The sequence below is a fragment of the Polyergus mexicanus genome, unplaced genomic scaffold, assembly GCF_030449975.1.
Source record: "Polyergus mexicanus isolate NDT 795.1 unplaced genomic scaffold, iyPolMexi1.0 SCAF_110, whole genome shotgun sequence".
Lineage (NCBI taxonomy): Eukaryota > Metazoa > Arthropoda > Insecta > Hymenoptera > Formicidae > Polyergus > Polyergus mexicanus.
In genome coordinates, this window is record NW_027223430.1 from 14919 (window position 1) to 34246 (window position 19328).

At 43.9% G+C, this 19328-nt stretch overlaps 1 protein-coding gene across 1 annotated transcript; it reads left to right on the plus strand.

Moving 5' to 3' along the window:
- Window positions 1-5871: 5871 nt before the first annotated feature.
- Window positions 5872-7828, plus strand: LOC138944182 (uncharacterized). Its single transcript, XM_070315097.1, has 3 exons — window positions 5872-6165; window positions 6257-6550; window positions 6692-7828. The coding sequence occupies exons 1-3, from the start codon at window positions 5872-5874 to the stop codon at window positions 7826-7828; spliced, it is 1725 nt and encodes a 574-aa protein (XP_070171198.1).
- Window positions 7829-19328: the final 11500 nt, after the last annotated feature.

The window sequence follows — 19328 nt, forward strand, 5'->3', positions numbered from 1 at the left end:
GAGCCCGCGGACAGCCAGCACCTAGGGAACAAGGGACCCGGAGATCCCTATTGCAGAATCAACGCCCCTTGCCCTCCCTAAGAATAGCGAAGAAGTACCTAGAGAAAGTGTGCACGAAGACCCCCAAAACTCACCAAACGCCCCACCGAAAGACTATGGTAAATTGAATAAATATCTATATACCCACCGAGGATCCTAGATTAATAAAAATCGCATAATCAATTGTTAGCATAACTTTAAGAAAGTGATGTAAGCGTACTACAAGCATAAGTTTAAGCGCTTTGGAGAATGTTGGAACAATAACGTCCAACATTCTTTTCCGAGGGGGGAGGTATCATCCTGTCAAAATTTCAACCTTTGAATTTCTATTTGTTCTCTCTTAAATAATCTAAGTCTAATAAGCGCAACTTGAATAGCGCGCCAAAAACACGCCATGACACTTGATTCCTCCGAGTGCCGAGGCATGGCGCTTCGTTAGCTCTAAGGAAATTCCCACTACTGAGCATTCCACCACTACGCATCCCTACTCTCGGCAGCGGCCGAGCCGCCGAAGCGAAGGAGCCCAGTGCGCGCTCCAACTTTGGGAGTCTACTCCGCCACTTCGAACCGTCAACAGCTCTCTTAGGAGAGCCTCTCCCGCGACTGCGACGCAATTCAATTCTAAGTTCGAATTCTAACTCTAACTTTAAATTCAATTTCAAAATCCTAACTCTAGTGTTTAATCTAAATTTACTTATAACTCTAAAATTAAGTCGAATTAATGCAACAGTGTACAAGTTGAATGAACATATTGTGCTGTATGAGAATTAAGTCGACTCTTCATTAACGCACCTTATCCAACTCTTGCTTTGAGCCTTCCGCATCCGTAAGTAAATAATACGCATTTTAAGATTATTTCTCCGCTCTCATCCGTTTGGTTAACCTTTCTGTTAACAATATCCTGTTAAAATCTACAGTTATCAAAATACATTTTCGCCCGGCTCTATTCAATTATACACACACGCACACGCTTACACCTGATATACAGTACCAGCAGTACGGACCGCCGCACACTGTTATTGCAATCAGTCCAAACACAAGATACAGCCGTGCGGTCCATCGCACGCCGTGTCCTCTGGAAAGCACACGCCGTCTTGATTAGAGCCAGTGATCAGTGGTTAATTAAATAAATTAACAAATGCCAAAGACCAGACGTGGAGGAGTGAAGAAGCGCGCGCGTAAACTACTTCGCGAGTTGATCCTAGAACCCGTAGATTCCGGGCTATCGCGATACGTTGGTGTAACACCGCACTACGATCCTGAATACGAACAATTATTCGCGAATCATCACACCGCTACCTTAGAGATCTCGCGACGCGCCAAGTGCATAACTCCCATCAAGTGGCCAGCCAAGCTGATTCCAATCGAAGTCGAGCGCCCAAGGACTCCACCCAGTGACATCAACGACAAGGATCCCAGGAAGGCCGGATATCGGTGAACCAAGCAGGGAATCCCGGACCGTTCGATTAACATCCCGACCATCCGTCACAAGGTAAGAAAGTATACTTATGCGACCTTTAGTTACCCCCGAACTCCGGGCAATTATTACCAAATCCACTTCGTTAAACGCGCGAATTCCTTGCGAGTAATCCACTTACCATACACGCGTCTTATAACATTGAGTTCTGCCATAATATAATCTAGTTAAACATATCAAGAATATTCTAGAATATTTCGAAACGCGCGTCCTTCCCAGAGTTTTCGGACGAAAACTTCTTATCTGATGGTTAGGATTTGTTTTATGACGCGCTTTTCGAGTTTCACTTTTATGACTCACCCTTTGTCTAATACTGAGTTTTTCTTTCCTGACGCACTTCGAGTTTTACTTTTATGACTCACCCTTTGTCTAATACTGAGTTTCTCTTTCCTGACGCATTTCGAGTTTCACTTTTATGACTCACTCTTTGTCTAATACTGAGTTTCTCTTTCCTGACGCATCTCGAGTTTCACTTTTACGACTCATTCTTTTTGCCTGCGTCTCGATTTCCCTTTTGACTCATTCTGTTCTCCGCGAATAGCTTAGTTTTCTGAATGCTCCCTCTGTTTTGTTTAATATTAAGCTAAAATGCACCCGCTTCGTTAAGTTCCCTTCTCTATCTGCGTATCCATCGCGAATAACCTTGATCGCAGGTATCCTTGGGGAGAACCACGCGGTTCATTCGACCCGAAATTCGCGATTGTGTCCTGCAAAAAATTCCGAGCTGTGCAATCCCCTTCTCGCAGCCGGAATTCGACGGGACGTAACAAGAATAGTCGAAAATTCTTGTGCAACATCAAGGAAATTGAGGATAAGCGCATTTTTGCGCACAGAGTTGAAAACGCTATGTATTCATGTTTTGTTCGTTCGGAACGTCTTAGTTACGTGTCAGTATGTGAAATTTGCCAAAAATTCTTGTACAACATTCAGGAAATTAAGGAGAAACGTTTTTCTTGACACAGAGCTGAGATCGCTATGTACGCAAGTTTTGTTCGTACGGAATGTCTTAGATACGTGTCAGTAAGTGAGACTAGTCGAAAATTCTTGTGCAACATCAAGGAAATTGAGGATAAACGCTTTCTTTGGCACAGAGCTGAGATCGCTATGTACGCAAGCTTTGTTCGTTCGGAACGTCTTAGTTTCGTGTCAGTAAGTGAGATTAGTCGAAAATTCTTGTACAACATCAAGGAAATTGAGGGGAAACGCTTTTCTGCGCACAGAGCTGAGATCGCTATGTACGCAAGTTTTGTTCGTTCGGAACGTCTTACATACGTGTCAGTAAATGAGACTAGTCGAAAATTTTTGTGCAACATCAAGGAAATTGAGTATAAACGTTTTTCTGCGCACAGAGCTGGGATCGCTATTTACGCATGTTTTGTTTGTTCGAAACGTCTTAGTTACGTGTCAGTAAGTGAGATTAATCGAAAATTCTTGTACAACATCAAGAAAATTGAGTATAAACGTTTTTCTGCGCACAGAGCTGGGATCGCTATTTACGCATGTTTTGTTTGTTCGAAACGTCTTAGTTACGTGTCAGTAAGTGAGATTAGTCGAAAATTCTTGTACAACATCAAGAAAATTGAGGAGAAACGCTTTTCTCGGCCCAGAGCTGAGATCGCTATGTAGGCAAGCTTTGTTTGTTTGGAACGTCTTAGATACGTGTCAGTAAGTGAGACTAATCGAAAATTTTTGTGCAACATCAAGGAAATTGAGGATGAGCGCATTTCTGCGCACAGAGCTGAAAACGCTATGTACGCATGTTTTGTTCGGAACGTCTTAGTTACGTGTCAGTATGTGAGATTTGCCAAAAATCTGTAATAAACCGCTTTCGCGAGAGGGTCGTGGATAACTCGGTCGGGATCCGGGGCTCGTAAAAGGGTATCGAGAGATGAACGAAAGCAACGTGAGGTAAAATATAATTTATTGCGTGTAAGTATGTGTGTAGACAGAGTGAGTGTATGTGTATAAACGCTGTATGTGTGTGAGGGTGTGTACTTGTGCGTGAGTGAGACGATAGGCGAGCGAGTGCGTGCGCGAATGTATAATATCTAAGTATGATGTATAATGTATCGAAAGTATGGGTGTGCGAACGTATAATATCTTAGTAGTATGTACAATGTATCGAATATGTGTGTGAGGCAAATGGCGATGTGTGTGCGGCAAGATGCACCCGTGTATGTGAAAGATGCGGAATCAGTTAGTGGTGTGGTCGTGTCGGTCGCGGTGCATCCGAATTACATGCACGTATGCGCGGCGCGGAGCACGATTTCGGCGGTTCGATATAATATCGATTATACGAGCGGATCTTGATTTCGGCAGAGGCCGCTAACTATCGGGCGATAAGTTTGGTCGGGCCGGTGGGTGGTCCTTAGACGCGCCTGTATCGATTCGGTTGCGTTGATCGATGTCGCGGCTGGATTAGATCCTTCCCCTGAGCGGGACTTAGCGCGCCATATTAATGGCGATTCCGATTTCGTAAATGGCGGTCGCGGAATTACGGTCCGTTCGTGAGTAACGTTTTGTCGTGTCGTCCGGTATAGTCGGTCCGTGGAATTCAGGAGTGCAACGGCCGACGGGAACACCCGTCAATGACAGGGAACTCCCTACCACTGGTTAATCGCCGTTGCACTTAGATGGACGGATTGTGTGAGGCGTTGAGAACTCTCGGCGGAGGTTGAGTACGCCCAACCCCGTTTTCCTCTTTTATTAAACGGTCGGAAGGATCGCTCTTGGAGATGCCGCAAACTCTCGGCGGAGGCTGGGTACTCCCAACTCCGTTTTCTCTCTCCTCAAACGGTTATAGGATCGTAGCGGATTTCCAGGCGTCTTACTGACTCTGGCGGTTGCGGAAGATCTGGTCCTGAGATGTAAAACGTGCTCTATTTATACCGCTTTTCCGGCGGGTGCGCGTGCGTAATATGCCTTAATGTTTAAGGCATATTATTTAACGGTGAACCGCCGCGCGCGACTCGTGTGGTTTCGGGAACGGTCGGTACGGTTACCCGAGCGCGGCGACGGTTCCGGGTAAACACGCGTCTTAACGGCGGTTTACAAATCGTAACTTCTTATAAATCTTTAAAAATGGGCCTCCGCATTATGCCCGACCGGTGTTTGTTGGGCGGCGGACTTCCGGCGGATCGACGGCCGGGTAACGATGGAGGGATGCATCGTTACAAATTTTTGTACAACATCAAGGAAATTGAGGAAAACGCTTTTTTGCGCACAGAGCTGCTATCGGTATATACGCATGTTTTGTTCGTTCGGAACGTCTTAGTTACATGTCAGTACGTGAGATTAGTCGAAAATTCTTGTACAACATCAAGGAAATTGAGGATAAACGTTTTTCTGCGCACAGAGCTGAGATCGCTATGTACCCATGTTTTCTTCATTTGGAACGTCTTACAATAGTTATGTGTCAGTAAGTGAGATTTGCGGAAATCCTTGTACAACATCAAGGAAATTGAGAATACACGCTTTTCTGCGCACTGAGCTAAGAACGCTAGGTAGACAAGTTTTATACTTTCGGAACGTCTTACAAGGGAAGGGCGCGACGTTGGGGTCACCGAATTTAAAAAGGTTTTTATATAGTGTAGTACTCTACCAGAAGAGTATTTGAGCAAAGCGACAGGGCGCAACGCTCAGTCATTTTCAAGAAAAATTGATTTAAAAAATACAGAGTTCCTCATACCCGTTTCCGTTAGACCGATTATCGAGAAGTTGGCGTAGGTTGGCGTTAAGCGTGTGACTATCACGCAGCAGACCCGGGTTCGATTCTTGTTCGTCGCATTTTTTATTTTTTTTTTCAATACATTCCAGCAACGAATGTTTATTTATATAAAATAAAATTAATTTAACTAACCATTTTTTTTTAAATTTGCAATTTTCAAACGTAATTTTTTTTAAATTTACTTTGAAAGTGGGCATAATTTTCATTCAACTTACAAACATTATTTTATACATTCTACCCGGATTTTCTATATAAAATGAAGCAAATAAAACTATTTCAACATAGTTATAATTTAATACAAAAACTATTTAATTTATCATAATTTTGTTTAGTGTCTAATTTTTTGTCAACTTCGTTGTACCGTTCCGACCATAATATTTTTATACCTGATTTGACCGTAACTGCTAACGGTTTCTGTTCCCCTTCCAGACTACTTCCCTAACGTATATTTCTATACAAATTCTATTCTTCGAGATCTTTTGAGATTCTGTCTGATCCAGTCCGATCTTTTACGAAGCCAGTGATCCACCAGTTTAACGTGAGCTAGTGACAGCGTCGGTTGATACTAGAGCGCGAAGTTTGCAAAAAGTGCTTTTTGTAAGTTTTCTACGATACGTCCGTGATAAAAATGGAGAAAGGACCTTCGACCAGTCGGGAACTTGATATGGATCTCGGAGAAAGATCATTTTTGGACGAAAATTTCAAAGGAGAATTTACGAACGCTCTTCTTGCTGCCAATTGTATTTATGAAGAACAGAATCTTTTGACAATCAAGCCTCCTGAAAAAATCAGTTCTGTTTCTTTGGCCATGGCAGAAGAAATAAGCAAAGCAACAATAAGTGTGCTCAATGAAGGCATTGTTACAACAGAAGAAGAATTAATTATGTTCCATGAAAGTGATGAAGAAGGAGAATTTGAGGAGGTATGTTTTATTGTTTTTTTTTACTATTATAATAATTTGTTATTTAATTTCTTAATAACTGTAAAAAAACATCTAATTTCATTCTTTCCAGTGCACAGATGATTCAGCGGTCGACTCCGATTTTAATCCAGAAGATTTTGAAGAGCCTTCTAAGGAATATATTTTGCTGGAATATAAAGAAGAAGTTGTTGGCCTTGCGCAGGCACATCCGAAATGGAGTTTGGCCGCTCTTCATAAAAACGGTGCCTCCCGTTTAAAACGAAAAGATCACCTTCAGCGATGGAAGGAAAACGTTCAAAAAGGTGGAACGCGAATCGATAAGTTAAGAACGATAGATTCTGAAACTTTCGATCGTTTCACCGAAGCAAGACATTGTTTGGAGCAGGTAAAAACATAAAAGATAACTTATAGAAAAAACAACAAATTTATTGCGTTTTTTCCGTTATGTTTTCAAAAATATTATTTATATGATAATATTATATTTATTCTATGTAGCATATATTTTATGTAAATCAAATATTTACAGGTTACTACTAGGACATTGCAGCAATGGGCGATGGCAGCAGCTTTTTCTTTTCTTTCGGACAATTTTCGATTTGAAGCCAGTCTTACGTGGGCGAAAGTCTTCAAGCGAAAGCACAAAATAAGGCAACGGAAAATTACTAAATACGTGAGCAAAAGAGACATCGTTACTCTCGAGAAGACAGTGAAGGCTGCGGAAAAATTTCAAAAGCAAACGAGGTTCCTGATTCCTAGCTTTGATTTGGACCTGGTGATCAATACGGACCAAACAGGTTGTCAAAACCAGACGATTTATAACAGATCATTGGACTTCCAGGGAGCCAAAACCGTATTTGTAAAAAAACAGAGTTCGAATAAGATCACACATTCATACACCGCACAGTACAGCATAACTGCGTCAGGCAAGTTGCTTCCCCGAGTCTTTCTGCGTCTACAAGAGCCCACGAATAAATTTGGCCCTATAGTTACGAAAACTGTTAAGAAATTAGAAGCAGAATTAAAAAATGTTGTGGTTACTTGTTCTAAATCAGGAAAATTAACGAAAGATTTATATAAACAGTTTCTTGAAACTATCGTAGTGCCATATGTGACAAATAATAAATTTATGCTGATTACTGATTCCTGGGAGGGGCAAACAGATTGTAGTTTGCATGATGATATTTTTGAAAATGACTCTGGGGAAGCAACTTGTACTTTGAAATTTATTCCTCCAAAATGTACGCCTCTTTGTCAACCATGCGACGTATATTTTTATCGGCAAGTAAAAAATTTTATAAGACGAATGCAAAATGCACCTGCTTTACTGAAAGATCAGCGAGAAATAGCACCGCGCGAAGATGCTATAAAAATACATTCAATAGTTCACCACCAATTGAGCGCTCCCATCTTTTTTCCTATGTTAAAATATTCTTGGTTTGCTGCGAAATTAATAGAGGAAAGATCAATTTTTTCTAATGTAAATAATGTCTGCTTTCCTTCAACACTTTTGAAAAAGCATTGTGCGTGTCGGGATGCATCTTTTGTAAAGTGCGCATGGTGTGAGAAAAGCCTTTGTTTCACGTGCTTTTATGACAAGTTTCATCCGAATAATTGTAAACGATCTGCAGAAAGTGTTGATAAGAATGATAATGAGGATGAATAATAAAATAAATAAAAGTTTTGGCACAATATTCTTCGCATTTTTCTTTGCAATTGTGTATTGTCGTAAACCGACCAATTTCTTAATATATTAAAGAATAAAACAATAAAGTGACACAGAAAAGTGTAAGAAAGAGCTGAGTAAAGCAAAGCATTAAAATTAGAAAAGAGATCAAGGAAAGATAATTAAGAAAGAGCAAAGTAATAAAAGGATATTAATAAAATAAAAGTAAGATACGTGACTAAAGAGAAGGAAGTCACGGTCAAGTTCTCGGAAGCTGAGTAAGCAGCTGACGAGACAGACTGACAAGCGGAGCACGAGACATGCTCCGGTCAGGGACACCACACTCCTCCTCAATCAACGACCTAATTAATTAAGAGATATAATAAGCGCGAGATGCACCTCGCGAGAGAGAAAGAGACGACTCGCGAGATACGACTCACAGACTACTCGCTCGCTCAATATTATCGAAGTACCGTACGTATCGCGCCCGACTATTATAATCGCGAATAAGTGAAAGTGTATTAAATCTTGCAAAATATACTAAATTATATCTAACGTCCGGGAATGTCTTATTTCGAGCGTGGATCCTAATCCTTTGGGCGTACAAATCCCAAAAGACCTCTTCCTTAGCTCAAGTACTCTTCTGGTAGAGTACTACACTATATAAAAACCTTTTTAAATTCGGTGACCCCAACGTCGCGCCCTCCCTTTGTTAGTTACATGTCTGTAAGTCAAATTAGTCGAAAATACTTGAGCAACATCAGGGAAATTGAGGAATAACGCTTCTCGCCACACAGAACTATGATCGCTATGTACAAAAGTTTTCTTCGTTCGGAACGTCTTAGTTACGTGTCAGTAAGTGAGATATGTTGAAAATTCTTGTATAACATCAAGGAAAATGAGGAACAACGTTTTTCGTCACATAGAGTTAAGATCGTTATGTACGCAAGTTTCCTTCGTTCGGAACGTCTTAATTACGTGTCAGTAAGTGAGATTTGTTGAAAATTTTTGTACAACATCAAGGAAATTGAGAAATAACAATTCTTGGGACACAGAGCTAAGATCGTTATGTATGCAAGTTTCCTTCGTTCGGAACGTCTTAGTTACTTGTACGTAAGAGAAATTAGTCAAAAATTTTTGCACAACATCAAGGAAATTGATGAATCACGTTTCTCGACACATAATATTAAGACCGCTATGTACGCAAGCTTCTTTCGTTTGGAACGTCATAGTTACGTGTCTGTAAGATAAATTTGCCGAAACTTGACGTTCTCCTTGTACGGCTCGAGATCGAACAGACGTCTTAACTCCGCATGGAGGCCATCGGAGTTGTCTTCCCAGACGTCCTCGCCGATCTCACGCTCGTGACGTTTCACCATTCTAATAAATCGCTGGTGCTCAAAGTTTAGAAAACCGGGAATCTGTATGTCGCTCTTAGTATCGTACTATAAAATAAAATTATAATATATTATAATATACTATAAATAATTATTACAACGTAAAATATGCGAAAATATTGCTTACTCTCTAGTATACTACAAGATTCAATAGGGTTCTCAGCAGCCCCATCGCCAAATCCTCCGCCCACCACGACCCGTTTCAGCGGCCCTGGCACAACACCGTTTCTATTAATGATGGTATTTTCGAACACTTCGTGTAATAAACGAACTTTGAACACGCTTTTGTCACTCACTGCTCGAAACGTTATGACAGCCACGACAGGGCAAACATTGTCTCGATGAAACATTTTAGAGTAGGGCATGTATCACTTACAAAGAACGCTTACCTTCTGCACATGATAAGAAGACAAAACTAAACATGTTCCCGCGAACAATTATTTAAAGTTTTTTAACTATGAATAATATATTTTTATAATATGTAAACCACTATCGAATGGCTATTGAAAAGCTATTGAAGGGCTATCGTACAGCTTTGAACAGCTATCAAACGGTTATTGAACAGCTATCGAACGGCTATCGAACAGCTTTGAACGGCTATGGAACAGCTTTGAACAGCTATCGAATGACTATTGAACGGCTAAAAACGACTATTGAACTACAAAATAATTATTTTAAAAATTTTATGTTTATAGACATGTAACATCTGTAGCCCGATAAGGTGACTGATGCCGCTATCTAACGTCACGTACTGAAATTTAATCACATACTGAATCGCATACTGAAATAAGAAAGAGGAAAAGGGGAAAATAAAAGAAAATAAAAATACATTTTAACAATAGCTTATTCTAAATAATGTTTAGATGAATCTTTATGATGATTCGTCCACCAATTGAATATTTTAAATACATTTTGTAAAGCGCAATTTTTCAAATGTTTTTCAGCGCATAGTATTAGTAACATCTAGCTTATTTAACGAAATAATATCTTCATAGTCCGCATTCAAGATCTAGATAATAACGTCGTTTCTCGCATCATCGTTAAGTATATCAGCCAGCCATTTTCGTTTTTCGTGTCCTTTAAGGTACACGACAGAAGATGCTCCATCTTCCTCTTCCATCACACCCATCACAGCTCTCGTAATCAACTAGCGAAGCTGTATGGAACGTTTCCATCTTCCCATTAAAGTCCATAGTGATGTCAGCCATGAAGCTTGACATCTCTCAGATTTTGTAAGTGCACGCCATCGTATGGGATTTGCAAAAAAAAGAACAAATCCATTTTTCATCGCTACTTCTTTCACGACAATTCCGCCCTTTTCGCCCGATAATAAATTCTTGCAGATCCATAAACGTTGGCGCGATCATGCTGACAATATTACTGCACGATTGCAAGAATGATGTACGACTTCTATCGACCGTCAAAATTTCAATCTTTATATATTTTGACATTGGAAGGGATATTTGGTAATCTATGTAATTTTACGAACTACGTTAGTCAATGGGCAATATTCGACAAGGCAATCGTGCTAAATGAGACAATAGGCGGTAGTATTTGCCGGTATATCCTCTTTGCACTCAAACTTTAATCTTACGTCCACGGTGGAATTTTTAACAGATTTGTTCTGTAGCGAACAGTCAATAACCGCGAGAGGAACGCAATATAGAAATTTTAAAATGTTTAATAGCACATCATGATCACATCCGTAATAAGATTTGCGAAAACAGGAGTACATATCGAACAGGAGGGAGAATCTATTTTTATCAAAATCTAAATTTAAATCATCGTAGGGATAAAATTCCAAATTTAGATAGAGTTTAATGTTGGTCAATTTACAGTCGTCGAATGTAGTAATATCTTTTGACACAGTATTTTTTCTGTCAGTCTGCAGCGCAAACATCATGTATCGCGGCTTCTCCAGCTGAGAGGCGGCTTTCACGGTCCACGAATGCTTGGTCGTATTAAACAATAGAAGAAATTCGTATAGATCCCAAGGGCGAAAACTCATATTCAAGTATCGCCCGCTTTCCAACGCGCGTAGCAAGGATAGTTTATTGACCTCGCTCAATATTACATGTGGCATACGCCATTGTATTTTGAATAATTCGATATCAGCTTCAGCCGTAGCATTTCCAAATATGCAATGTCGTTGCGCGAATATATTAAAATTAATTCGTGACGAGCGTTAATCACAATTCACTTATAATCTTCACAAAAACCCAATAGTATGTTTAGCGGCACGCAAAAATTGAAGTAAGCTTCAGCAGCATTATGTGACATATTCCACGCAGCATTCCCCAAGATTTTACCCCTCTCGGCTGTTAGAGAGACATAGATTTTAATCGTGGAAGTTATTCCAACGTTTCTGTTGCGGTCAATCTCCACACCGTCGAGTTCATATCGAAGTTCATCAAACATAAACGTGACACAATTGTTGCCCAATATCACTCTTCTCCCTTCAGCTCCTTTACGCACCATCCACTTTCCCTCGACGTATAGAAAACTTTCACATGGTAACATATACAAATCTTGATGTTGTATCGGTATCCGTATCTCGCCGCTATATCCCACCGTTGTGTTGGCATATGGATTGTACGTATGAGTCTCAATCTTGACGATATGATCGTCAAAGATCGGCTCACCTCCGATATTCAAGATGTGAATCATATTGTTTAAGTATTTCATACGACGAATCCCAATGATTTTAAAAACTTGCGATTCAACGCGCTGAGCTTCTTTTTAGCGTAACCAGATATCTGATTATTATCACCCGATACCGCAGTCACTCGCCGTCTAAACCGTCCTCGCCCTTATGACGATCTTAACAATATGTGTTATGGCTGATGAAGAAGTTATTGCTATTGAAGATGAGGATGTCATTCTCGAAGATGACAACTTGATGGATGTTGAGAATTTGTCGGACGATTCATCAGACGAAGACTGCATACTTTCGGAGGATTTCGATTACAATAGTGATTGCAGTAGTGTTATTATGGACATAAATCAACGTACTTTAAACTGAGTTGAAATAAATAGTTTAGGTGCGGCAAAAATGTGCTGTATATACTTTTATTATAAAAGTGAAGACAACGAAAAAATTTGCACATGCTATTTTATGCATATTTTAGACTTATTTTCGAATATTCGTGTTGTGCGACAGCATGAAAGTGCAATTTATGACCTAATCCTGGAATCGTTTTGCGGAGAATGTAGAAAACCGCTGTACCAGATAATGCCCTGCAATATATGCCCAATTTGCACTGTATAAGCTGGACAAAACTTGTGTTGTGAAAAGACTTAAATAGGAAATATGGGGGACTCCGAACATTTTGCGGAATTAGAACAATTTTTATGGGAGGATTTTATACAAGTGAACTCGGTGTGTGCATGCGAGTTATGGGAAAAAACATGCCCTAAATGTCTCGAGTGGTTGGAAGAACAGTTATTGTGTGAATCGCCACCCGGAGGCGACGATTTGTGCTACATCGCCCAAACAGGCATACGCTACTACTGTATCCACTGCCTAGCGACGTTGCCCCGAGACGGGCGATGGAAAAATCCAGCAGCGCCTGCGGGATCTTATGCGCAGGATGGACAGTTTGGCCGCGCCTGCGAGCCCACCTTCCTGCCTCAGGGCCGCCTAGGCCGCCGGTCCACACACTCGTAGCCGACTCAGCGACCCCTTTGCTTACCAACGCGCCCACGGGGAACCACGGGGAGGCCTGTCCATTGTATCCCGACCCGGATACACGCCCTGACCCTGTTTGGGCAGAGATTTGGGAGGAAATGTGATAAGGTTTGGATGGGAGAGGGGGGAAATGACTCGAGAGCCATTGGATAACAGGTTTTTGGAGACCTACCTATTTAACCTCTAACTTAAAATTACGCGACGCGAAGATCATTCGAATGTGCGGCTTGTCCGAGAAGATTTCGGGACCGCACCTTCTTGGCGGAGGACTCCGACTTCCCCAGCTGAACAATCTATCCTAAACAATAACTACGACTGCGATTCGAATCCCTTCAGCCAGAGGGACTCGCAACAAAAATCAGCGAATGCCGCGTAGACCTCTGAGCTCGACACGAAGAAAGGTGCTGCCTCCGGCCATCGCCATTCGCTTTGTGGAACCAAATCACGCAGAGCCTCCCTCTGCGCGTCAAAGAGTGGACAGTCCAATAAGAAGTGTTGAACCGTATCTATTCCACTCCCGCATACGCACACATCACTATCGACGAGACCAAACGACTCGAGTCGCTCCCGGAAGTCTCCGTGTCCAGTGAGGGCCTGTGTGCTCCAATGATTGGTTTCCAATGACCGTGTAGCCAGTCTTTGGCGAATGTCCTTGAAGAAGGCAAACGTGGTACGACCTTTCATGGATGAAGACCATTTTGTCTGCCACATATTTATCGCCTCTTCCCGGATACGCTCGAACGATTCCTTTTTCTCTATTTCCGCGGGTATTATTACGTTTCCTATTTCCGCGATCAACCCCTTACGCGCATTATATCTCGCGACGTACTCTTTTAATAAAATGTCAACGGGTGTCATCCCGGCCACGACACAAAGCGATTCCCAGGACGCTGTACGGTAAGCGCCGGTTATCGAGATTAACGCTCTACGCTGCGCGGCTCTAAGGATTCTAATATCACTCTCCGTACATAAATCGACCCATCCCGCGGCGGCGTACGTTACGCACGGCTGGAAGACCCCACGATATATTGTGGAGAGTGTTTTATATCTAAGACCCCACGCGGCTCTAGCTAACCTACCTAATTTCCCGAATAGCAACCCGGTTTTGCTACTTAATTTTTGGCAGTGCGACTTTACTTTCATACACCTATCTAGATGCACTCCTAAGTATCTAACCGTTTCCCTAAATCGTATTTTCGCGTTGTTGATTTTTATCGTTGGCGGCCTATTTACGAGATCGACGATTCTTCTATTATTTTTCCGCTTCCTATCCGGGCGGTCTCCTCCCCGTCTACCTATCAGGTTTCTTACGATCGCGTTGCTCTTTAAGACGATTGCTTCGGTCTTTCGTTCCGATACCTGTAGCTTCGCGAATTTACACCAATCTGTTATAAGGCTCACCGCGCGTTGACCCTCTACTTCGATATCTTTCCGCGAATTACCGTTAACGATCACTACCAAGTCATCCGCATAAGCCGCAAATAGGATGTTCGAGCCTTCCAGGAGCTTTAGAAGGTCATCGAACATAAGGTTCCAGCAGGCCGGACCAAGAACAGAGCCCTGCGGGCACCCCCTTGTGGCCCGCTTTGAAACCTCCGAAGAACCAAAAGAGAGTTTAACCCTACGGTTGTCGAAGTAACTTTGCAGTACTCCGAAAACATTCCGAGGGCAATCTCTAGATTTTAACGCGTCTAACACAAGAGGCCACCAGACATTGTCAAAAGCCCCAGAGATGTCGAAAAGCAGCGCGACGGCATATCTCTTTTCAGAGGCAGAGACCATACGACGCAACTCCACAACCGCGTCCTCCGTCGACCTTCCAGCCATAAAGCCGAACTGCCGATCGGAGACCCTACCCGGAGCCAATGACGTGTCCGTAAGGCGAAGCTTAATTAGCTTCTCAAAGAGTTTCCCTACCACGGAGAGGAGACAGATGGGCCTGTAAGATTTTGGGTCCTTCTCATCCTTGTCCTCGCCCTTCAGTAGGACTCGAAGTGAGCCCACCTTCCAGGCTGAGGGAAAGACGCCCCACTGAAGGCACCCATTAAACAATTTCGTGATCTGACCGGGGATCACTTTTATCGCGGCCTTCAGCACTCTAACCTCAATGAGGTCGAGTCCTGGTGCTTTATCATTCCTAAAGGTTTTAGACGCCTTGACCATTTCTACTTCTGTGAAGAGAGAAGCATCGGCCGTATCGGGCGCAACGAGCACATTCTCCCTTAATGCGCTTTGTTGGGGTGTTTCTTCCGCTATTCGGTCATCTGGGACGTGTACGTCCAAAAGGTAGCTGGCTGTTTCTTCTAAACTGATAGTAGACAAAGAACTACTACGCCGGAGTGTACTGAGAACACTCTCTACTCGGAGTTTTTCCGCTTGTTGCTTATAGACGAAGCCCCAAGGTTCCGAGTTGCCGTACGACGTAACAAATTCCTGCCAGCTTGCGAGCTTTACCTTCTTGACCATTCTGCTGTGTTGCCGTAAAGAAGAACGGTATTCCAGCAGCATTTCATGGCACAAAGGTTTGTCCCGCCCCTTTTGGAGGGCACGTTTCGATCTATAAAGCCTCTTCTTTGAGATTGTCAATTCTCTAGTCCACCACGGGTTGGACTTACGGAAACGCCGTTTTCTAGGCATCGAAGCCGTACATGCCTCGCTGAGGACTGTTGCGAGGGTCTCGGCCATATTCTCTACGTCCTCCACCGAATTCAGGTCAAGGACCTCGAGCTTGGACCTTGAAAGATCAGTCAGGCTTTCGGAGAATCGTTCCCAGTCGGCCCGACGAGTGTCGAACCTTGTGTTCGCGGTGTCCCCTCTACCTTTCTCTCTCGGCACCCTCAACCTGATATCTATGGAGTTGTGGTCGCTGCTAGTCCAGTCGGCCCTCACTTTCCATTCGCCGATGAACTGGCTCACGGAGGGCGACGCTAAGGTTACGTCGATGAATGACGAACCTCTTGTCGTCCAATAAGTGGGCCCCTGTCCAGCGTCATTGACCACTTCTATGCCGTGTGCTCTGATAAGGTCTTCGAATTTTGCACCTTTTTCGTCTGTCTCTTGGGAACCCCAGAGTGACGATCGAGCATTGGCATCTACCGCAACTATAAGCCTCTTCCCCCTCAGCGAACGAAGCACCGTCTCGAGGTGTCTGAGGTGCTTCTCAATCTCGTCACTGTGCTGGAAGTAGCACGATGCAACGTAAAAGGAGAAGCCGGGAGCCAGCACTTCCGCACAGACGCAATGGGTTGTGCTGAGCTGCGAGATAAACATCGTTTGGAATTGAGGGTTACAAACCGCTACCGCCGCCCACGGACGTTGCGAGCGCACGGCAGCCACCCTTATCCCTTTCCCTAATCCAACAAAGGTGTGACCCGTGTTTTGCTTCTTGACGTGTGGTTCCTGCAATAACAGGACGTCAAGTCGCTTTTCTACCACGAGCTGACGCACCTCGCCCGTAACTACAGCTGAACGCCTCATGTTTAGCTGTAGTATTCTCACTCCCGTGGACGCAAGTGAGAAAGAAGGATCGATTTCTGCCGGAGCTTGTTGCAGCGGCCACGAGGAAGAACTCGCTTCACCTACGATGTGGGGTTGAAATTGGGGAACATTCTCGAGTCTAATCTTATTATCTATCGCGATTTTATTCGCGGACCTATTTATGGAGCTATTCGCGGAAATAATCGCGGAACTAATCGCGGGCCTAATCGCGGAGACTATACCTGTATTATATTCCCTATTCCTAACTTCTTCATCCCGGTCGATGACTGCCGGTGAAGACCTTATAGAGCTAATCTCGCATCGCGTTAAAACGATTCGGACGGCGCGAAGGCCGCAACCTTGGGACTGTGCACAAAGTCGTGTTACGTCGCGGAATCGCTCGGGCACAGCTTGGCGAGGCGCTCTCGAGGAAGCGGAGGCCGTCTCCAAGCGCGCGCACGAGCGTACTCGCGACTCGACGACAGGCACGTCCCTTGCCTCCCTAATAGCAGCCGCACCTGGCGGGAAGCGATCTGCCAGGCGGGCACTCCTCCTCACCAAAAGTTTTAGAGAATTGTTCAACATCATTTTTCGTCCCACGAGTACGGTGGAAAAGAAGTCGAGCAGCGCAGAGCCACCATTACGCCGCCAAGCCTAAATACAACGGGGGGACAGCAGGTACCCCGAGGTGGTGGACCGCTAGCGACCGCGATTTTTTCGTCTTCGCGGCCATTCAGACCATCGGCACGATCCTTGACCTTAGCCTTAAGACGGGCGCCATTAGGAGGAAACGCCTACCTATCTATCTATTTCTAATGCGTCGATTTCCCTACCACAACGGACGAGTTGGAAACAAACGACCGGGCGATAATAATGAAAAACGACAAAGGATGGAAGCCTCAAAAGAGAAAAGTATTAGTAACCCCCGGTTCCGTCGCCGCTGGGTCTGAGACCTCAGAAGCGCAGGGCCCGGTAGGTGAGTACAACAGCCCCTGTCTCTCTCCACTGTACCGAGGCACAGCAGAGACAAACGGATGGGGATGGGCTGCCGGGAGATTGGATGTAGAGGGGATAGGAAAGCCGGGTACGGGAACGTGACCCTAGACACTGCAGGCTCCCCACATCTTAAAAGTGCGTTGCCCGCATGGCCACAGACACGTTCCACCAACGCATCTAGGTGCGCTCGCTACATAAGAGCCATTTGGTCAATCTGACACCGACTCGTAGCTATGCTGTGTTAAAGGATTGGTAAAAGCGACAGAGTAGACAGATCAATAAAAGTGTTAGTAACGAAGTTGTTAGGGAGGGTTGTTAATTAAAGTGGAGTAAGGAAAGAAAGAATAGGGGGAGAAAGAGGAGATAGAAAAACAGAACGTGTGTGTGTGTGTGTTGCTACGTAAGAGCCATTTGGTCAGCAATGCTGACACCGACTCGTAGCGATATATGCTGTTTAAGGAAATAGAGAAAAGGAATAAAGAAGGAAGAAAAGAGAAAGAAAAGGGAGAGAGAGGGAATGTAAGTGTGTGAGAGAGTGTATGTGTGTGTGTGTTGCTACATTAGAGCCATTCGGCCAGCAATGCTGGCACCGAACCGACTCGTAGCGTTGCATGCTGTTTTATGCAAGTAAATGAGAAAAGAGTATAGAGATAGAAAAGCGATAGCAAAAGCGATAGTACGAAAAGGAGTGAAAAAGGGGTTGAGGTGAGAGCTTTTAGCTCAGGAGGGAAAGAGAGTAGAGTGACGAAAAAGAGAAAGAGGAGTGATGAGTGTTAGTAGTGTTAGTAAGTATTGTTAAAGAGGGGTGATAAAGAGAGAGAGAGAGAGAGGGATGGCTTTCCTAAAGGTATGGGGAGACCTGAAAAGAAAGGAAAAGATTAGTAACCACCGGTTCCGTCGCCGCTGGGCCAAAGACCTCAGAAGCGCAGGGCCCGGTGGGCGAGTATTGACAACCCCTGTTCCTCTCTACTGCACCGAAGAACAATAGAGACGAACGGATGGAGATGGGCTGCCGGGAAGTGCGGAAGGTGTGTGAGAGAGAAGACAGGAAGGACGCTGTCACTTGAAAGCCATTCGATTAGCATCAGATATCAACCACGACAATCCCGGACCCCGAGATCGGCTCAGAACATCAACCGCGCGGGCCGGGATCCGGTGGATCAATCCGGATCACCAGCACCGGCGCAAGGATCAGTAGAGAGCGTCACGCGGACGTCCATCAGAAAGTCATAGTATTACTGATGCCGGCTCATGACTGTGCGGAAAAGGGGGAAAAACTTCGCTGTGACATCACTCAGCCGACACCTACCGAATCTTACTTTCCGAAGTAGGTGGCGTTTTCAGGAGTACCACGAGAAGGTGGATGCACAACTTGAACGCGAGAGGCTAGAGGTCCTAACAAGAGGACTGATATCGATACGCGATTTCGCATCGCATAGCGATTCGCATCACGTTCCAACCCCGACTCTCAGACCCCGAGATCGACTCAGAACATCACCCGCGCGGGCCGAGATCCAACGGACCAGTGAATCACCAGCACGGGCGCAAGGGTCAGTAAAGAGCGTCACCCGGACGTCCTTAGGAGAGCCACGGTAACTCCCAGTAGATAGGGACAGTGGGAATCTCGTTAATCCATTCATGCGCGTTACTAATTAGATGACGAGGCATTTGGCTACAACCTATTTCGTTCGCCGGAGCACCACGACCTACTTCCAGAGTTTAACCCTTCTGTTGGGCTCAAACTTAATACTTAACCTATATATTGTCTAGTCAGTGTGTAAAGTAAAATAACAATAAAATAAAATAAATAAAATAAATAGAATAAAATAAAAGATAAGTAAATAAATTAAAATAAATTAAATTAAAAGTACTGTCAGCCACTGCTAGGGATCCGCCGTGGAACTTGGAAAAATTAGTACTAGCAAGGTCCTCAGCTCAGAGG